This window comes from Seriola dumerili, unplaced genomic scaffold (genome assembly GCF_002260705.1).
Source record: "Seriola dumerili isolate Sdu_G_001 unplaced genomic scaffold, Sdu_1.0 BDQW01001178.1, whole genome shotgun sequence".
NCBI lineage: Eukaryota > Metazoa > Chordata > Actinopteri > Carangiformes > Carangidae > Seriola > Seriola dumerili.
This window is the reverse complement of record NW_019175433.1, coordinates 79,363-101,617: the sequence shown is the minus strand read 5'-3', so window position 1 is coordinate 101,617 and position 22,255 is coordinate 79,363. Positions and strand designations below refer to the sequence as shown.

Below are 22,255 nucleotides of genomic sequence, written 5' to 3'. Positions count from 1 at the left end.
AGTAAAAGTTCCCAGAATTCATTGTTCCACCACTGGCAATTATGAGTTGTCAAAACCTAGTTTTATTTTTATTAATTGTAATATAAAAGTATACCCAGACCAAATATAATTGGATTATTTTGTAAAGAGCAATACAAATATACCACACATCATCAAGGGAAGCAGACTCAAACACTTGGCCTAAAGGCCTTTGTGCAGAAGAAATTTTCATCAGCTGAGAAAACACAAGACCCTCCGGCAATCATCATTACGGGCATCACACAGAGACAATAAATGCAATATGACCAGTGCCGTCAAAGTGCTTCTTATTTTGAGATAGATGTTTTTTTCATCCACAATAAAGACTTTTTTTCTCACAAAACTGTGCTCATAAAATAGACTGAGCTATTTTTAACCTTTAATGGCAATTTTGTACAGGATGCATATCTGATAATTCAGTAATTTTTCATCTTATTGTATGTATTTGTAATTTCGGTTACTTTGCAACATGAATCTCTGAATACAGAGTAAGTTACTGCAAATGGTTAGTTTGCAAATTATATGTGAAAGAATAAACTTCAAACTTATCCCCCCCCCCACTTCTGACACTAATATCTTAATAACGTGAAATAATACATCATGCACTTTTACCAGCTAAAACAATTAAATATCAAGAAATGTTACACTGAACACCAGCCGAGGCGGATGGATGTCTACAAACAACAGAAGCACTGTGTTAAAAGAGCATAAAAGAGCAATATCTCTGCAGACAGTTTTATCATTCTCAATGAGTTTATTCTATATCATAACCTATTAGAATACCCAAACAATAGACTCACTGCATTTGGGATTTCAAAAGGTTCAGAACATGTTCAACAGGTAGCAGTCTATCATTTTTAGCCATCAAACTAATATTCTGAAAATAAAAATGCTAAAAATTAAATTTCCCTCTTTTTAAATTGTCTAAGTCAACTGAAGCATGTGTGCATTTGCACTACAACATTTCCTGTGATCCAGGTCCATGCGTTTCCTTCTCAATGAGACAAATGTTAGTGTGCCACCTAATGGGCATTGTGGGTATTATTGTTGAGTGAGACTTGGGGAGCAGAGGGAAAAGGAAAATAAAGAAACTTGGGAAAAAAAAAAAAAAAAAAAATTGGGAAAAAAAAAAAAAAAAAAAATGATACAAGAAAACCTGAAAAACAACAATAAGAAGCATATTTCACCATTATAAATTGTTAAGTTTTTACCTGTTATCACCCTGGTACCATTCAGAATCATAAACAATAGGCACAAATCACACCACGCTCTGCTCCTGATGTTATGACATGTTTTAGGAGCACAATCAGTCAAATCGCTGTAATAACTTCATTGCCCAGTCTTCACAGCTCGCCTTTTTTTTTTTTTTTTTTTTTTTCATATGGCTCCCTTATTTGCAGGTAATTCAGCCAGTACAGAAAGTAGTCCATGTTGCACTTCTTGTGCCAAGTAAAAACTGCATTTTCTGAAAACAATCAGTTCCAGCACCATCTCTCTATTGCTTTAATCACATAACATTTAGACACGGCAACAATTAAGTAACAAATTGCCATGGGAGGGATACATTGCATGTATACAAGCGCAAACAAACCTTCAGTCTTTTTTGGTACATCACATTGAGGCAGCCATTCTTTTGTCCACTTTTGGTGGTGCTGTAAATATGTTAACACATCCAAACAGCACAAGAAAGTGCACTAAATACTGCTCAGTGAACAGACACTCCTGGCTGGTTTTTTGTCTCAGTTACATACGAAAAGATGACATGACCCGATAATGGAAAAAGAAAAAAACAAAAACAAACACCCAGCAACAATAAAATCACTCACTACTGCCAATGTTGTGCACCTGTCCAGTGGTGAGAATAGGTTAATTTCAGTACCAATTCATACATAAACAGATTGACAACATTGGTGGCCATGAATATTTTAAGAAAAGAGGCATCAGCCATCCAACAGGTTTACTATGCGTAGAAAAATAAAACATCTGGAAAGCCAATGTTCGCTTAGCCTCTATTCAAACTATGCAGCAGCAAAAGCAACAGCCCTGGCCAATAGATTTTCTGTTGGACTACACAAAGACACACACACTGTCACACATACAAACATACATGCACATATTTTCTTTCAATGTGTAAAAATAGAAGGTTGAACACAGCTAGTATATAGATTGATATTCTACTGCGTAAAGTGGACGTTTTTCAAATCTGCGTTTTCCATTAACATCAATCGAGAACCTGTCTAAATCCGATAGAGATTTATACATCTTTTCCCACCTCTATACATTTTCTATAAAACAGACATGGCTTAAATTAACTGATGATCCATAGGCCTAAAATACCTTCTTAATTCTCCTGTGCACTTTTACAAAAATTAATTATATTTACTAAAAAACAAAAACAAAAAAAAAAACAAAAAAAAGAAAGAAAGAAAGAAAAGAAAAAATAAATCCAGCAATAAAAAAAAACAGTTGAGAGCTCACTAATTATTTGCTTGCTTGAAGAAACAGGAACCATTGGACACAGCAGGCACCCACCTGGGATGTCTCAAGTACACATGATGGAAAAATTAAATTATTTAACCATCGGGGACGTGTAAGAATGATGGGTGATTGCTGCAAAGTGGCTCAAAGAAGCCACCAAGAGGGGAATTTACATTCTGAAGCCCCACTCGAAAAAATCTCAAATTTATTGACTGTATTCTGGTCTTAGTGCACAGTAGAAAGTACCCCTGAGTTCTAGGACAGGGTAGGTGCTTTATCATTTAGAGCACCGTTGGGGGGGAGGAGGTGGTGCCATATGCCCGGGGGTCTTCGAGGCTCTTTAGGGAATGGCGGGGCAAAAATGTGGTCCTGGGCTAACAGTGCTGTGGGTAGTTTGAGCTGAGAAGAAGCATTACTTGGGGATTATGTTACAGTGGATAAGGCTCTGGTATACAATATCGTGGTCATCCTTGGTCTCCCTCGCCAGCTGCAACTACTCTCATATATAAATCATATTTCTAAGCAGCTAACACCTTGAGTGACTTCATCACCAGGTTCTTGGGCCTTGGTTTTTCACATTGCATGTTAACATTGATTCTATGTTGTTTGTACTTTCTGCTTACTCCCTTCCTAACCTTGTAGGAAACTGCTGCTCTGTCCTTTGTCCTACAGTTCATACAGTTTGTTCTCTGGACTGCCCTGACCCAACCCTCCCCGTTTATTTCAATGCTGATTTAGACTGCTTGGTTCTCGGGTCCACAGGCCCAGTGACAGGGCTGTTTTGTCACGGCCCCCCCCCTCCCAAATAGCAGAAAGTAGCTGTGTGTTGAGGGCTTTTGGATATTAATCAATGGGAATTTTGTCTTCTAGTTCCAGTGGGCTGTCCTCAGTGGGCTCCTCACCCTTTCCCAGCTCCTGCAGCTGCTGCCGCCTCTGAACCTCTGCCTTCAGGTTCTCCAGATCCTTTTGGCTGAAAAGAAAAACAAATAGGATCAATGCTGAACTCACAGACTTTCTGTAAAAGAAACTTTGGGCATAGCTTGACCATTTAAAATTCATTGTTCTCTCAACTTTATTAAAATGTACCTTATTTGAACTCATCTTGAAAACCAGTGGATATCAGTAGCCACACAGTAATTCCTACTTTTGCTTATAGTGTCAATTTTTTTGTTGAAATGATCTTAAGGAGCCACTGAATACCTGCAGGTGTTCAGGGTATTATGAACTCCCATAAACTCATAATACTCATTTTGACTCTACCTGAGAGGTATAAAGATGATGCCGTTGATTATGTTGAGCTGTTCTAGCACGCTGGCCATGCTGGGGGCAGTGAACTGCGGAATAGGACGAAATAAAAAACATCAGTGCTAAACGTTTGAGCTGTAACAGATGGAAGCACAAAAACATGTCCGACTCAGAGCAGTCACCTTGAGGGGCATGATGCTGGCGTTGGAGCCGTTCTTGTAGATCTCATTCATGGTTCTCTGCAGAGCCACGGCCTGCTGGGTGAGATACTTTAGGTACTCAGAGCTCTCCTTGGTTTTCTCATGTGCTTCACCCATCTGAGAAGAGGAAAAAAAAAAGTTTAAATATCACTTCATCACATTTGATATGAAAAGTGTATCTACTCCAAGCAGTGTGGAGTCCTGCAGGGTCTACCTGGTTCTTGTAAATAGTGTAGCCCTCCTTCTCATGCTGTAGTGCAGAGCGGAACTCGGCCTTGCTCTCGTAAACCCTTGCAACCAAATGATGGCTGGAAAAAGCAGAAACATATTATTACATCATGTAAGTTAGTATAATACCAACTCCATACTTATGGATGATGAATGTCTCCCCCACCTGAGGGCCACTTTGAGGGACCGCGGTCCATGGTACTTTGTGTTGATGGTCAAGGCGTTCTCCAGGAATCTCAGAGATAAATCATACTCCATAACTCCGTGCAGCACCAGCCCAATGTTACTCTGTTGATAGAGAACCATGAACAGTAAGTGTTAAATCTGGTGTGAGAGCACCAGTCCACCACCATTAGATTTTTGTTGATGTAGACAATTAAATGTCAAGACAAGACTGCACTCACATCTAGCAGTGCCATCTCTGGGTGGTCCTCCCCGCAAACCAACAACATGAGGTAACGGGCGCGATAAAGCAGCTTCAGGGCGGTCGACAGCTGGCCGTTGGCGAAGCAGTACAGAGCCAAGTGCATCTAAGAAGTAGAGAAAGGCATACACAAAATAAAAACAAAAGAGTAAGAGGGAAATTAAACATCTGTTGTGTGACATGGAAAGGTTCTTCTCTGGGTGTGATGACTTACATATTCTTGAATTGTGTTGGGGTGCTCGATGCCGAGGACTCTTTCACTCATCAAAACAGCCTTTTGCTGGTTGCTCAGAGCCTGTGGGTGTATGCGCAAATGTCACTTAGTGATATAAAATCAATAGTAGTCTCATGTAAAAGTTACAGACAAAGTAAGAATTTATAATGTGTACCTCAGGGTGGTCTCCCATGATGTAATTAAGGCGTGCCAGCAGGCGCAGACAGGCACAGATCTCCACATGCATGGGTCCGTAGACATTGTTGAAGAGGTTGAGTGCCTCGTTGATCAGTTCACAGCCCTCCTTCAGAAAACCTGGAAATGAAATGAAGGGTAGCAAGACACATTTAGCACATTTAGTCAAATCTACATTTAGTCAATACATATTTTCTGTTAAAAGATTATTTATCCCAAACTTCTAGGTTTGTCGACTGATATGTATGCCCTCATCTGTTGGAGTAAATATTCAAGTCACACCTTGCTGTACTTTGGCCTGTCCACTCTGGAAGAAGTGGAAGGCATCGGAGGCTTTGGGGTTCACATGCTTCACTACAGGGAAAATATTCAGGATGTCCTCCTCTGTGAACGCAGGCTTGTGGCGGCTGTCAAAGTTGTACTCCTTTATCAGAATCTACAAGACAAATGACACAGATGATTAGATATATCAAAAGTAGAGGAAACATCACAATGGCCATTTGGTAAACTGGCACTGGGGAGGTCACTACAGCCTAAACAAGTGTTACCTGGATGCCAGTTTTGATAGATATTTCTCTGAGCAGAGTGGTTTTCTGGAGGCCGTACTTCTCCACCACCTGGTCCACACTTTCACTGAGCAAGAAAAGATTTCAAGACAGAATATTTGTCACCAAAAAACACACAAAATGGAAGCGCAAAAAGACCTTCCTCATGCTAGCTTTAACATTTGCATCACATTAATGGATGGGGCGCTAACCACTGTATGGTGAAGTGATAGTAGCTCTGAGCCTCGGAGGCAATGTTCTTCCACAGCTCACTGGGCGTCAGGCTGGCCCATGCCGTGTTGTCTCCGCCACCGGGGACTCTGTTGCGACGCTTACGGCTTTTGCGGCGTGAGACCAGCTCGTCAGGAGGCAGGTGGGCGACGGCGTCAGGAAAGGAGCTCAGGAAACAGTTAAGGAAATGACTTACAGCAGCAGAGAGGGCAGACAACTCCACACCCTGCATGATGACAAAAATTAGGGAAGCATTAATTAAAAGTAGGTTGGTCTTTTCAAGACGCTAGATAATGTATGTCAAACATTACAAACCTGGAGGTATGTCTTGAAGATATGTTTTGCACATCTAGTGATCAGCTCACTTATTCCTATTCTCTAAAATATGGGGAGAGAAAAAAAATGTTAGAATGACTGCACACAAGGATAAACTGTGTGATTTAGGAGATAGATTTAGGAAATTAGACTCACATAGAAGTGCTCCAGCTGGGCTTTAGCAGGGGTCTTGTCCACAAACTCCAGAACAGTGCCCAAATAGCGAATATTAATGCCTCTCTGATGCAAGGCTTCTGTCAGTGTGGCTCCATCCATAGGCAGAGCGCTGTGGTCCAAACAGTCTTTGACCTGCTCATACAACACACACACACGCACACACTTAAACCCAGATACACAACCTGAAAATTCAATCTCTGGTAGTATGTGTGTTACTAACCAGTGATGGGATCTGACAGGACACCAGGAAGGCAGCAGCATCTTTAAGTAGCTGCTTCTGCTTCTGGACATCATCTGCACTGTCGTCAGGGAAACGTACTCCTGTTTGAACATCACAGACACACACACGCACTTATATTCACCTATGAACAAGTGTCATTCATTCTCTCTAATCACCCCAGCGATAATTTGGAGCCTAATGTGCTAAAAATGGCTACGTGCACGACGGAAATTAGACACTGATAAATCTGACAGTTCAGGGAGTGAAGACGGATGAAATATTACCGTTATGTTAGCTGCTCTTCAACTAAAAAGCGTAAGTTTAATTATTTTGCATTATGTTTTTTTTATGCACAATTTCATGTTTCTCAGTTTGTTTTTTTTCTCGTTTTACCTCACATCGGCCATTGTCATTTCAAATATATTTTCAGCCGAGCACTGTTCACCTTATTTCCTGTTTTTGTCTTTGACTGCTTGGTCTTGAAATATTTTATATTTGACTTCAAAATAAAAAAAAAAAAAATGAAAAAAAAAAAATAATATATATATATATATATACTTTACATTCTACATTCATCATTACATTCTAAAGCTGCACTCAAATTTTCCCAACGCATCATCCTTTTTCTTGCCTCCAATTATCCACAAAAATTGGAACGACACAGTGGTCTAAAAGGCAAGTGCTTCTGCTCTTGGCAGGAAAGGTTCGATGCCTGAGAAGTGTAAGAATCCAAATATTTGTCAGCCTCTGGGGGCTTTATATTCATTTTATCTTACTTTCACTGGTTATACACTGCAAAGCTACTGTGAAGATTTTTCATAGTCCACACAATCCTTGTCATGCTCACCTGGGGAGAAGATGTCAGGGTTGAAGCGAATGTCAAAAGATGTGTTGCTGACGGAGCCAACTGCCTTGCAAGCATTTAGGACAACCTCACGGCTTTTGGGATCTGTTCGTGATCAGGATCAAATGCAAGAAAAAGATGCAAAAATGTTAAGCACTGGTGACAGACATCATGTCAGTATATTTGAAAAGTGACAGTTTAAACCATGTCCACATCAAGCCACTGTCTTTTCAAAACCACTCTTTTTAATATGCATGAGGAAAACGGAGCAATGACTGCTCAAACTCATTGTGGGTGCTGTGGTTCAATAATGTAAAGAAGCCAATTTTTTGTTACCTCAAACTCTGTGTGCTGTATTGTGTGATTATTGGCATATTATTTTGGCAATACACCTGATCACACAATACAGACAGTATTACTGTTCTTGTAATTCCATTTTTTTATTTTCGTGTGTACAAAACACTGATTTGATTAACAGTGTGCAGCAGCACAGCCATTACTGTTAGTTTTGGTTAAGCTTACTGTTGACATGGCTTTGGACGAGCACCCACCACCATTTCAAAGCTGTTGACCACACACGACTACAAACACTACAGATTAGGTCAGCATGTTTGACAAGCAGATTACTGTGATTTAGGATCAATTGAACAGCACACAAATCACTGAACATGATTATCTTTTGCATTCCAAAACACATTTGGATTAATGGATACTGCAACTGATTATATCCCAGAGCAGAGGTATTACAGGCTGGAAAAGGGAGAGATGGGTTGATTGGTGCCAACACTCCTCCCCACTGCAGGCTGAGGACTGAGCAGGGACAGCTAGCCAGGTGGATGGAAGCCACTATGACCCAGTACTTGATACTTTAATGCTACAGACACACAAACACTCTCTAAAATTAGCTGCATCAGGATAGTTAATTTTTGGTTTAATACTACTTCCTTCTGATTAATCACTACTTTTTATCTATGCAGTTATCCACCAGAGTAGCTCTCCCTGCGTTGTCCTGGCTTTGCTTTTTGGGGCATTTTTGGACGTACCAATACCAGATCCATCTTCGGCAACTAAGGTCTCCGCCAGCTCTTTGGCCTGAGCTAATCCTGGTATACTTTCCTCAAGCTCCTTACCCTCCAGTGGGCTCTTGCACTCCCCATTCTGGGTTGCTGCAGGGTCTAGAGGCCCGTTTGTGGCGGGCTTCGAGGAGTTTTCTTCACTGTCAGTTGCTGCCTGTGAGGCAGCAGAAGTGCTGTTGTCTGTCTGGCTTGTGCTGTCTGTGGAAACCCCTGTTGCATTAGGAGAATCTGATGCAGTGGTCTGTGTCTGGCTTGTATCAGCATTGTTTTCTGTGGATGTTTCTGAGGTTTCTGTGATGGCAGGTATATCAGTCTTAGTGTCCTTGTTTGCTTTCTGTTGCATGAGCTGTAACGCTGCCATCTTCATGAAGAGTAGATATCTGGAGAGGGAGAGAAACAACAGTTAAATAGAGGTAAAAACTCTTCACGTCAATGTGTTTATACGCACCTGCGCAAACACCTACCTGTGCTCAACAAAGGCCTCGATGAGCTCCTGGCGGAGACAAGCCAGGCGGTGGCGGTGGTGGCGGGGGAAGCCTTGGTGCTGACTCTCTAGAGGCAGGTCCTCTCCATCCACAGGCAGGAAGTTGAGGTCAGGGGGGAAAGTACGCAGAAGGTCAAGTATATAGTGTCGGCCATCATTCCCGATGATGCCTTTACACTCGACAGAGGAGCACAGCTCCACTGTGTCATTCTTCTCGTTCAGCACGCTGTGTCTCTGGACCTAAATTTCACAACCAGTATGTGACAAAATTAACTTGTAGGAGGGACAGAGGACCTGAATACACAGCATCTGTGTGGTGGTATTTGTCATGCTCAATGTAATCAGAAAAACAAGGCCCTAAGGGATAAGGCTGGCAATATTCAATATTTTTCAATAAGTGCATGCTTACGATATAAATATTTAAAAACATGTCTCTCACTCACACACTCACACTCACACACACACACACACACACACACACACGTTTGACCCTAAACTACTTACACTACAGTGGCCATATTTATGATAATGAAGAAAATGTCACCCAGTGTTGTGTGACATACTGTTAAATGGCAATCAAAGGCACAACTTGTTATAGGATCAATTTATTGAGAGTTTCGGTCTTTTTATTTTCATCAACACAAAAGCAAACAACAACAAGTATATAATCACTTGACATTAAAGTCGTGCTACTGACCTTGAGTGGCCTGCTGGTCTTCTCCAGCAACTCCAGATATTTGCTGTGAGACACAACAGTCTTTCCAAAGTCGATGGAGCCGTAGATGACGCTCTGCTCCTGCTCTCTCTCCAGGATACCTGGGATGATGGACTGGGCAGTGACCCGGTAGCCTCTGTAGTCCACCACTACTGTCCCCAGGGTGTAGAGACCCTCCACATCCACCGCCCCATAAGCTCGTACTCCATTCAAGTCATTGGTGGGTGCAGCGTGGGCGGCGGCATCTCCACCCAGCTCACGATAGTGGTCCCGCACATCGAAGCCAAGGCTGAAGAAGATGTTGTTCCAAATGAACATTTGCATGCGTGTTTCCTCACCAGGGTTGATGGCCATTACGTTGCCATCAATTACTGCCATAGCTCCTCGAGTGGCAGCTGCTGCAAAGTCACTGTGGACCTGTGGGAGAAAGAAAAGGAGGTAGCAGTGATTTAGAAGAAGAATAAAAGCTACACATTTTCCAACAGCAGAGTGAGACAGCAGTTTAAGTGATTCAGCTTCATCTGGTCTCCAAAGCTAATAATGTAAAGACAGTTTCAGCACCAGAAGCCTGATCTAACACCAACTGCAAAGTTGGTACGACAGGGTTTCTGCAGGATTCACTAAGTTAAACTTAAGACTTTTTTAATACCACATAAGGTGAAATATAAGACCCGTTTCACTGTCATACCAACCAAGGTATGAAAAACATCAATGAAAACCATTAGGTATGATAAGACCCAGAATTATTTACCAAATTAATGAATTTATTGTTATTTGTGTCGCATTTCTGTCATTCCTTCCCAGCTGTGTAGAACAACAATTCCTAACATCATGAATTAATCATGAGGCACAACCTGGACAAGCAACAGAAAATGGTCTGCAAACATCGCATACAAAAACATTTCATAAACTGACATTACTGCTTGCAGTACGCTAGAGAAAATATTTAAGATCTTTGAAAATGAAATGTAAGACTTTTTAATACTTCTGATTAATATGACTGTGTTTTTGAAGAGTTTAAGACCTGCAGAAAAGACCCCGTATGAACAGGCTCAACAGCACCTTGAATATGGCTCGCTCCCTCAGCAGCCGCTCAGGCAGGTTCTTCCGGGGCAGCTCCCTGGTGGTCTGCAGCTCCTCGTTCCAGTCTCTGGTCTGAAGACATGTCAGCACATACAACTTATTAACACTGAAAAAATTACTACATTATTCATCTGCCTGGTGTGCTGCTGTGTGCAGCTGCGCCCACCTGTCCAGGTATGTGCTCCTCATAACCCAGACGGGAGGTGTAGGCGTCCTCAGCTCGAACACAGTCCATAGCGTGGTCTACCTGCGGAGCTGTCCAGCTGTACACCTGGAAAGGCGTGGCTATCCTCTCAAAGGGATGTCTCTGGACCCTGCAGTAAAAACACAGCACAATCGAGAAAACGAGACATCACTTGCATGGTCTCTCTGATTTCAGGAAATGCATCTGAAATTTTCTCTTGTTATGAGTATTTCCTCTGTTAACCAAGATTATAACCAGTGAATGATAGGAATCACAGAGTCCAGACCACATTCTTTAATTACTTTGCCTTGTTTAGTTTCTTTACTTATTGTGCTGTAAGACTTTGACCTGCTGCCTCATAGTCAGATCTTGATGGTAACAGACAATGTGTTTTCACATTATTAAATATTGTTAATGAATGAAATGAATAATTAAAAAAAATAAGATCTGCAAAAAGAAGTGTAAGAAGAAGAAGAAGAGAAGCTTTTGTAAAAGTACAAACTAAACAGAGAACAGAGCTTGTGAATCTGCTGCTATATGTATAAACATGTGTTTCATTGGACCACAGACGATGAGCATCGATTCTGTTGCGCTGAACTACTCCAACAAAATAAAGTTGTATAGTATGAAGAGAAGGTGACTGCTGGCAGGAGAACAAGCTTAGTGAAACTTAAGGTAAAGAGATGTTGTCACCTTTTCTTTTGCAGGGCAGTGAAGTTCTTCTTGAAGGCAGGGCTGATCTGGCTCAGCAGCTCCACCAGAGAATGGCTCAGGAAGCTGGGGTTGGCTGGTTTGGGGTTGAAGGTGTAGGTAGTAGATCTGGAATATACACAGGCACATTCTACCATCATAACTCACGTTAATATAACACTTAGTCTACTTACTGGGGAGAAAACAACAATAACTCAACAAGCATGGATTGGGAAGCAGTAAACAGTGCTCTAACATTTGAAGAAAGGCTAATTTTTAATATCCGTTTGCTGTAGGGGTTGTATCTACTTCCTCTTACTTTAAACATCAACAAAGTATGCAGTTTGGCCAGCAGTACACTAACTGTACAATGGGTGTGATCAAGTTGTTAGAAACAGAAAGACAACCCTGCTTCTAGCACAGCAATATCTTCCTCAAGCTTACTTTCCAGTGTAATCCAATTACATCATTAATTTGGCTGCTAAGCTTTTGTAGGCATCCAAAATTAGGATCTTGAAACTGCTAATAGACCACTGTATCTCTATCAGCACCTGCGTCCAGCATAACTTTACTCAGAGTAGCACCTCTTGCACTTATGATCAGCTATTTATGGTTTGTCTGCTGAAAAACACATTTACTTGAGTTTATGGTGTGTTAAGTTATGAATACAGAAGTTTACAAATTTCTCTGCATAATAGTGACTGCCAGATGCTTTATGTATAAACTGATGGTAGGGAGTCCTCTGCAGTGAAACCATGGAGCTGTAACTAGATATGAGGTTGAAATGTTGACTGACTGGTTGAGGTAGAAGCCGCGTGTAGAGGCAGTGACGCTGACGTGGCGTTCCTCCACAGTCACGATGTACAGGTACATGAGGTCACCGTGCATCTTCCTGTTTCCAGGTGGAGGGTTCCAGCCACTCATGGTCAGGACCTTCAAGCACTGCATAGGCTGTTGAGGATGTTAAAACAATCAACCAAAGGAAAAGGTTTATGCCTAACTTTTTAAATTACCATATTTTATTAATTCACTGAGAATTTGCACTTAGTTTTGGCTCATTGCATGCCTTTTTCTGCTTTTCAAAAAAGCCCATAAGATGTTTTTCCCCCCTTTAGGCCTTCATGTAGAACCAAACCTGGGCTGCTGCTCACCTTCCAGTCCTTGTTCTGTGGCTGGAGGGGCACCAGGGGGTGCTCTTTGCTGCCAGGCAGGATGTGCTCTGGTGGGGTGCAGTCAATCTGCTCCAGCTCGTTGCCTTTTTTCTTTCGCTTACCACTATCTGCAACCACATATGAAGGAGCAAGGTGATAGTTTGTACCATCAGAACATTAAAATGCTGATGGCTGAACATGGCTGGACAGGACACCGGCTGTTCATCTACCCCTTCTGTGTTATACTCAGCCACACAGGAGTATATTGTGAACGTACATAAAACCCTTTCATATCTGGACCCGTTTACATTAATCTGATGATAATTTAACTTGTCTCCTTCATGTCTAAACAAGCATTCTGGTCCATTTTATATAAAAGTAACCATAGCAATGTTCCTAGGTTGGACCAAGTAACAATTCTGTAGCACTTTAATACAGTGAGCATTGTGTCTCTTTCTGTAAATGTGCTGTAGTTTCTGAATCAAGCTGTAAGGATCATTAATGTAAGAGACACTAATGTCTGAATGTCAAAAAGCCTTCACTTTAACAGATTGATGAAGCCAAAACTGTTGCTAGTCCTCGGCTATAGTGTCATACCTCCAAGATCTCCATCAGTGAAGATGCTGAGGAAGGAGAGAGAATTGCAGTCCACTCCATTGTAGGCGTCTGAGGGGTCCAGACTTTTCAGCAGGTCTCTGATGTGACGCACATGGATGCGAGCTTCACGCACAGTATAGGGCTCTGCAAAGAAGAGACACAAAAGAGACACAAAGGTTACAAAACATTAAGTGGTTTGGCAAGCAACAAATCAGGCTAATGAACATTGTGATTAACTACAGTGTGACTCAGTCCAGTTTAGTCTTTGCCAGTAGCTACGTTGTCATTAAAACCTCAGCAGACATTGTCCCAGGCTGTAGATGTATGATGGTAAAACACTACAAACATGAAATTTGGTGTGGCTGATGTTAATTAATGTTGATCAGGTTTGTCAGGTTGCACCTGCCATTGTTGTCTGACTTCACGACTGTCATGGCATGTTAGTTTTCACACTACTTGGATAATCAATGACATTTTCATTACGTGCCAACAATGTGAAACACAACATTAGATGGTTTGTCATCTTCGCTGTAGCTTCAAAAAACGCAGATGTTATACTCTGTAGCTTTATGTACATCCTTAACAGACAGCTTTCTGACATTTTATAAACAGCTATATCTTGTATTGTTAGTGCAACAATACATATTGATAAATCTTCCAAAACGAAAAAGTGTTGAAAATACAGAGACTGAAGTGTTTTCAATGTGACTGATTGTGTGTCTCATACAAGTTAAATGCTTTACATACCTGACTAAAACAATGGAAACATTACAATAAAAGTAGACATTTCTGAGCTAACCATGAAATAAGCTCCAACACATTGCTTTAACTTCTCCATTTGCGCCAAAACAACACGACAAACTGCTAGAGGGCCTCTGATTCTGACCTTCCACCACTTTCAGGAGCGAGCCCTCCTGCAGGCCCTCAATGGACTTGAGCTCAGCAAAGTTGTCCAGCACGTTTCCATCCAGCTGCAGGGAGAAGCAGGTGCGGTGGCAGGTGTCTTCGCGGTCCATCAACACCTGATGGATTTCCTGTACCATTTCCTGGGGAGACACCTGCAGGAGGAGGGGATTAAAGGAGATGAAACGATGTAGATGAGCAGAGCGTTAGAAAAACTAAGTATTTTACCAAGAAGATGCAGATATTTTATTGACCAGTGGCCTCAATGAACTGAATGAGAGAGTAATGTCTGTTTGAACACAAGCTAGGAAACTGGTCTTTGTGAAGAGCTAAATCCTTACCTGCAGGTCAAACGGTTCTGTTCCAGGGGCCTGGATCTTAACAGTGAAGCCTGTGTCCTGGATCACTATCACTTCCTGTTCGTTAGACTCCTCCCCTCCATCCCCCTCACCGGTCCCATCCGGCTTCGATTCTGTCTCCTCCGTATGTTCATGAGCCCCGTCCCCATTCACCATGGTTGTATCTGCACTGTGCCCTGCAGTGGAAGAGACAAAGATGTCATCAGTGAATTATAGCCCATTCAAATCTTGAGATGATTACGGCAGCAACTATTCTATTTGTTTAAATCTGAAAATATAATACAAGGTAGAGTATTTACACCTAAAACTCTGTATTACAATTAAGCTATGTAAGGAAACAGCTCTGTTCAAAACTCTACATCTCAGCGGTTTTACAACCATCAACTGTACAGCTGCCATTAGTCAATAATCTGAGCAACAGGGAACAGCACTTTCACACAGTCAGCCATGCAAAATAAGTCATCCTGACAACAAAAAAAGAAACAACAGACTTATATCTCCATATGAACTTGGAGACACTGCCAGGCAGCCAGGTCAAAAACAAAGCACACAGACCCAGAGGCTGAATGACATTTCCGATAACCTTATGAAATATTTATGAATGGGTGAACATAGCTGACAAAGCTAAGCTAGAGTATGCTAGTGTTGCAGCCTTACTGCATTTCATTCAAGTACAAATGAATTCAACACAAACTACAGAATAAGGGTGAAAGGATCAAGTCAGTCATCAACTGTACACGCATTTTCTGAAGTACAAGTACAAACTCATCTGAAAAAGTTGAACTACACAAACTTATCACAAATAATTGTATCTCGAATTTAACAATAAGTAACCAGCTGATCTATAAAGAAAGTTCCTAATTTCCAACACCAACCTGTTGAAACCAACACTGTTGCAACACAGGAGGGAATTAGCCCGGGAGCTTTGAGAAACTGAATACAAAAGATTTCAGCATTCACATGAGGGAATTATTGGTCACTTGCATGGCTGATTGTGACTGATGCAATAACAGCAACTCAACTGGTAACCCATTTGGTAGCTGCTCGGATGAGGGACATCCAAACACTCAAATTTACAGTTATTTTTTTTATCTTTATGAAAACTACATGATATAAAAAATAATTATAAAATGTTCTGAAGGAAGGGCCCATTAATACACATCCAATTTTATTAGACACACCAAGCATGTATATAAAACTATTCACCTTTCCTAGAGTTGAGATGAGAAAAGGAATGACCTGAATGAAAATTAGTCTCTCGGGTAAATTAATTCAGAGGAGCAGGGCTGAGTATGTGGATGTTAGACAACTGTTTTCTCTCACTGGGACACAACTGCTGTTGGCCAGTTTGTCCTTGCTCACTTGTCAAGGGTAACACAGTGCCAGGGTTACTGAAGAGAAGGGCCCAGAAGGAGGGGTGGGGCTTCATAACTGGACTACGACCCCGGGTGGGAATGAACACACCAAAATGGTGGAGGAGCAGAGGGGCGGAAACAACACAGGAGAGAGGAGCAACAGGCCACGCTCTGAATAACAAACACAACAGCTTCAGAGCAGACACACAAGTAAATAATGTTACAAACCAGAAGAGACTGAGGGCTTGGTGTTGAGCGTTTTAGTGTAGCTCCCTGCGTTTTCAGTGTCAGGACAGAATCATTATCAGATGGTTCCTTCAGCTGCTTATCAGAGCGGAGAGTTCAAAGTTTGTCCAAGAGTTTGAAACAGCATTTCAGGAGTTGAGCTGGACATGCAGACGGCTTACTTTGCAGACTAGACAGGGAGGGTATACTTCAATTTTCTACCTGCCGACATCATTTAAAGCAGTGTCACCCCCACCTCACACACACGTACACACACACGCACACTATTCATGAATTTAAAGTTCTATTTTCTCAAATGTTAGAAAATGCTGTCTTTCTATGGTAAATTGAATATGTTTGGGTTTTGCACTGTTGGTTGCACAAAACAAAAAAACATTTAATGACATCATCTTGTGCTCTGGGAAATAGTGATGAGCAGTTTTCTGATATTTTATAGACTAACCGATTAATCAAGAAAATAATCTTCAGATTAAATAGATAAATAAAAGATAACTTAGTTGCAGCGTTAAATTTGAACTAGATTGGGGGAAGTACTGATATTACAAGCCAAACTGGATTTCACCGAAATTCTGCTTTTGTAATTTCAGTTAAATCCAGTTTGGCTTGTTATAGCAGTTTTAGGTTAGCATGATAGCCTGCTATGATTAGAATAGTATTGTTAGTTTACTGTCCCCACACAAACCAAACTCATTAAGCTTTCATTTTTAATAGTCATTTTTTCCTATTTGTAGGTCATATCTTAACTTATTCCATCAAATTATGGTGCAGTTGTAAGGGAAAAAGAAAAGGGGTAGTTTTAGATTTTAGCTAGTAACATTCACAAGATTACAAAGTGCTGTGATTGATAAGGCAATTCCAGCAGCCTGTGTGCTGTAGAAGTGAAGGGAAAGGTGAAGCTACAGTTTAGCAGAGAACTGTGCACGTTGATGTATCAAGGTTTTTGTCTTGATGCATTTCCTGTTTAACTGAGCTATGTTGGTGACACATAATGTGGTGGAGTTGACAGTGAGGATGAGACAGCAGTTTAATCTGCTGGGAGATGCAGGGTAGCCCAAAATCTCATGTCTCTGGTTTTATTAAAAGGTAAATTATGAAGTATACGTTTAGGAAGAAAACCATACAAACTAAATTCATACATACTATATTCAACACTGGCACGCAGGGTTAAGTGACATGATGATATGTATTGTGGTAAGATTTGTCAGAGATTTAAGGTACTGTCTCTACTGAGGTGGTGATCCCTGTAATATCTCTGTGTATTAAGGCTTTTGTGTGCAATGTTGTAAATTTTTGAGCATGACTGTGTTATGGAAACACTGAATTTGTCAGAATATCACATCTATCGTGGCCATTTCTGGTTATTTAATTCAGCTTGTAATCAAGCTATATATGCATTTAGCAATCAGTTAAACCCTGAATCAGCTGAGTTTCAGGGAATTTTACTCTTGCCTATGTACGGTATGTAAGGCATGTGATGTCTTCAACATACTTGAATAAAGTATTCAGTGTATCACAATATTTATACATTTTTCAATATAAAACCACATATTCTGTTATTACATCATCCACCCATGTAGCCATGATACTAAAATATAATTTTAACTCAAAACAAGCACTTTGTTCTTTCTTCTAGCCTGACTCAACTTTAAATTCTCTAATCAAAATTGTGCCAGAATTAGACTAATTTTCCATCAGCTATTTGCAGCAGGGTCCCAAAGGGAACAAACCAGCCATATCTGAAACCTGAGGCATTAATAGTTAAAAAATGATACACAAAATAACACATCTGAGAAGCCCTTTCAACCAAAATCATGAAGCAAGGAGGTGAACATAGTTCTGACCCCACACAATCACACACTTGTGATGGACGTCAGGCAGCAGCCCTCCACCAGGTCAAGGTGAAGAATCAATGAAAGCAAACAAGGACACAAATCAGATAAAGACAGAAGAGAGGCAAAAACCATAAACACTGAAAAGCCACAGCAAGCATGTCTACATTGCAAGTGACCCATTTTCCCTCTGACTAAAACTTTCTGTGAACCAACTGCCTTTTCTTTAGTTCATTACCACAGCCCAATTCTCTTGTTGACAACAGCCAGCTATCTCTCCACTCTGCAGCCCCTGACATGGGGACCCTGACTGCTGCCATGGCAACATTAAGCAGCCAGCCAGACAACCCTGAAAACAACAACAATAACAACAACACAAGGTCTCTGTAATCATGTTTTCTGCACCAAAAGTGGCAACCTCCTGGTGGACAGACAGACCCTGAGTCATGCATCTGCAATCACATTTACAGCACCAAAGACTGGACATAAAGCCTGTTCGACTGATAAATCAATAACAAAATACTTCACAAACATTCATGGTTTCTGTGGATTTGCTGCTTTCTTTGTTTTCTATCAATCATTTAAATATCTTTCTCCAATTGCTGATCCAAAAAAATAAGCAATTTAAAGATGACATCTTGTGCTCTGGGAACTTGTGATGGATATTTTATGAAAAACTTTTTTGAAATTTTTAAGGCTAAAAGATTCATCAAAAACATCCAGCATGTTAATTGAAAATGAAGTTCAATAGTTGCAGATTTACAAATGCATCGGGGAAAGCAAAAAAACAAAACAAAAAGATGTTTAACATGAGCTATAGATCAGGGGTCCCAACTTGGGGGTGAAGACAACAAAGGAGTTGCAAGATGGATTTAAAGGGTTAAAAGATGATTACTGGAATAGCAAATGAGTAACACAACTATTTCTACATAAAGTTCTTCTGCACAATATTAGAATAATTGTAATTTTTAATGCAAAAATGCTAAAGATTTGCTTGTTCCAGCTTCTAAAATGTGAGGTTTTGCTGTTTTTCTTTGTCATACATAATAATATCTGAATATCTTTGGATACTGGACTGTTGTTCAGACAAAATAAGACATTTGAAGAAGTCACCTTGTGATGATTGAAACAGGCTTTTTTCACTCTTTTACACAGAAACAATCCATCAATTACTTGAGAAAATAATCATCTAATTACGCAATGCTAATAATCATTTGTTGCAGCCCAAATAACATACAATTTTATCACATTTCTCCAAACTTTGTTGTTTTCTTGTGAAGAACTACATAATTGCATCTCCACAGGCCTCAAAAATACTCATGTGAAACCAAAAAAGGGAAAAGTCTTCAGTTTAACAGCTCACGACTCAACAATGTGCACCCTGTGTTGAGGGTTCAATAATAGTTGTTCTTTCATAGTAAGAGGTTGGGAACTACTGATATTGGTGATGAACACAGTAACATTGTGTAGACACTGTGTGGCTGTGGATTGGTAGAATAGTACCAGCGTGTCAGTGATTCCTGGGATTAACCAGGTCACTCTTCACCCCGCAGGAGCATTAAGTCCCTTAAAACCACTAACAGTGACCCTCACCTCGATCTGTCTGCTTTGCCATGTGCTACTCGGGCGTCCTGTCACAACTCACTGACCAAAAGTCAGTGTTAGCCTTGGCATTTGACATGTTTAGGCCATCAGTCCTGTCTCTGCCTCAAATATGTGAAAGACACTTAGGTGGTAGGTCACAAGTATGGCTGCAGCTATTGATTATTTTTGAGACCTGCAATGAATAGTTGATTAATCGATCAGAAAATATTTAGATAATCACTTAATCTTTTAAGTCCTTTTTCATGTAAAAAATACCAAACATTATTCAAATGTCTGATTATCAGTCCAAAACACAAAAATATTCAAATCATATGTATCAAATTTTTGGGCATTTTAGCTTGAGAAATTGTTGCTGATTAATAACTTATCAATTGACTAATTGATTGATTGACCAATCATTGCAGGTCTAGCTGCAGCTAATGACTAGTTTCATGATCAGTTCACAATTCATTCATTATCATGTGGGCCATAAAATGTCCATCTGATGCCCACAACCATTCCTAAAGTGAAAGGTGATACCATCAAATTGCTTGTTTTGACTAACACATGGCATGTTACTAATGACTAAAACCTGGCATTTGTGCTTCTATACTAACCTAAACTATTATACAAGTATCATAATTGATGCTCACTTTTGCTCTGCCAATTAACTCTAATTATTGGACTATTTGTTTCAGCTCTAAAATGGTATGGGACTGACAGAACTACAGAAGTAACCATGCAGCCACAGAAACACAAAAAATAATCTGAAATCAGAGACTGCACGCAGCAAGACGCTCTCGCCTGCGTTTTCCTGTGAAATGAGGCAGGCAGAGACAATTCAAGGTCCCACATGTGACACACAGAAAGGCTGCAGTGACTTTTGTTGCTCTACAAGTTGTGTAACGTTAACTCCACCGACTGACAGTTCTCATCTCGGTTTAATCTCCCTCTGCCGACACCGCTGTGCTGCTGCTGCTTCACAACAACTTTTATCTGCCAGGATACTCACCAGCTCTCACGGCTGTTCATGTATCATGAGCGTAACCTTCCCTCTCACCGTGCATGTACCATCATGACTTTTTCTACGACAACCAGCTTCCGCTTCCCGGTCGAGGAGGGACACACGATTTGATCCTGACCGGCGGGGAGGCGGAGGAGCTGTTAGAGGGTTATTACTGACCACCGGGTGCTTCATCCACCTGACGTCTTTTTAGGTGCACTTTTTAATAAATAAGCAAGGCACCAATACATCCTTCACGTAACCTGGTGGACATATATGCCGCAATAAAAAATCACCGTGTGTAAGAATCCCCCTATGCTCAGGCGGACAGTGAGCAGCTCCACTGAAGGTGACCTTCAGTTCCTGGCTCTCGCATATTGTTACCGAACATGTGCGTCGGTACGAGTTTGTGTAGCATAAGCTGCTTCACTGTTTAAACTCAACGAATAATGTTCCACGCAGTCGGGTTATGCTTCACCTTAAAAACACCAGACTTTACTGCCCGTGCTTGTGTATGGGGCATTAAACAACACAGCGACAGTGACAGAAGCGGCTGCTTGCTAGTTAGCCGACAAGCCAGTGAGCTAACTAGCTGCGTACTGAATGAGGACGCTAATGTTAGCATGCCGGCTCACTTGTTTGGGTTAGCCTTGTTTGCTCGCGGTGTCAGTGTCAAGTTTGACTACATGCTAACAGCTGTGACCCATGGATGTAGACATGCATTTGATCCTGTGGAGGGTGCTCATTTGCTAATAAGCACAGATGATTCAAGGCATATCTATTAATTATGCTAATAGGTAGATACTGCTAGGTGCAAGGTGGACCCTTCTAAACTTAGAGAGGGTAGCAAGGAGATGGGGGAGGTAGGGGAGGAGAGGGTAAACCCCCATAGACCACCACCTTGAGTCCGAGGACTTTTAAGTCGCATACCAAAGCACGGAGGTGAATGTCACCAGTTTTACAGGGTGCTAAAGGGGGTGAAAATATACAATAAAGTACACGTATAATGGTAAATGCACTGGGGTGTTGGCTATATCAAAATGTAATGTACGTATTATATGACAGGTATAATCAGCGTGTGTATTATGGATGGTAAGTGTCATAGGAGCATATATGAAGCAGACTGTAGCTGCAGTCTCACCACAACCGCAGGAATCCTTCAGACGTGTCTTGTTGGCTTCCTGGGCTCCATCCCCAGTTTCATCCGCAAGATCAACCGGATTACAGTTAGGCACTGACGCCGGGATGTCATCTGTCTTGCTCACCATGGTCGGCAGTCAGTGTGGCGACAGAAATCCCCCTGCAGCTTTGCTTGAATATGTGAGTCTGTAAAAGAAATACAAAAAACAGTCTGCTTCTCCGACTAACAAAGGCTAGCTGGCTACATGCGAAGGGTACAAGCTTACAAAAACAAGTCTACGGAGGAAGGACAGTGCTGTACATGGTGGTGTCACACGTGGTTTTCTTCTCCCCTCCTCTTGACCTCTATGCCTTTGCGTTGCACTTCCCCACCCACCGAGCGTGGCGCTACGGAAAGCCACATGTGACAAATCTTTTTTTCTTTCCTTTTTTTTAACAAGCTCCTCTTTGGATTTTTTTTTTTTTTTTGACATTGTGCAGTGTAGAGTTTCCCTTTAACGGACAGAAAAATGGCTGAGTGGA

The 22,255-nt window shown here is 41.2% G+C and overlaps 1 protein-coding gene across 2 annotated transcripts; it reads right to left on the bottom strand.

The window, feature by feature from the left end:
* Positions 1–1,373: 1,373 nt before the first annotated feature.
* Positions 1,374–22,060, bottom strand: cluh (clustered mitochondria homolog). Of its 2 annotated transcripts, XM_022767384.1 has the most exons (28): positions 22,000–22,060; positions 21,735–21,919; positions 14,559–14,752; positions 14,201–14,372; positions 13,315–13,458; positions 12,718–12,845; positions 12,363–12,517; positions 11,570–11,695; positions 10,859–11,006; positions 10,672–10,764; positions 9,592–10,026; positions 8,875–9,134; positions 8,378–8,790; positions 7,338–7,439; positions 6,491–6,591; positions 6,250–6,402; positions 6,094–6,156; positions 5,760–6,004; positions 5,551–5,635; positions 5,285–5,438; positions 4,983–5,122; positions 4,808–4,888; positions 4,574–4,699; positions 4,336–4,457; positions 4,156–4,249; positions 3,924–4,058; positions 3,757–3,830; positions 1,374–3,466 (listed from the first exon to the last, which is right to left on the bottom strand). In XM_022767384.1, the coding sequence occupies exons 2-28, from the start codon at positions 21,859–21,861 to the stop codon at positions 3,340–3,342; spliced, it is 4,197 nt and encodes a 1,398-aa protein (XP_022623105.1). In that variant the 5' UTR covers positions 21,862–21,919; positions 22,000–22,060; the 3' UTR covers positions 1,374–3,339. The 2 variants fall into 2 exon arrangements, with proteins under 2 accessions (XP_022623105.1, XP_022623106.1); XM_022767385.1 differs by having other exon boundaries at positions 8,465–8,790; positions 21,735–22,037.
* Positions 22,061–22,255: the final 195 nt, after the last annotated feature.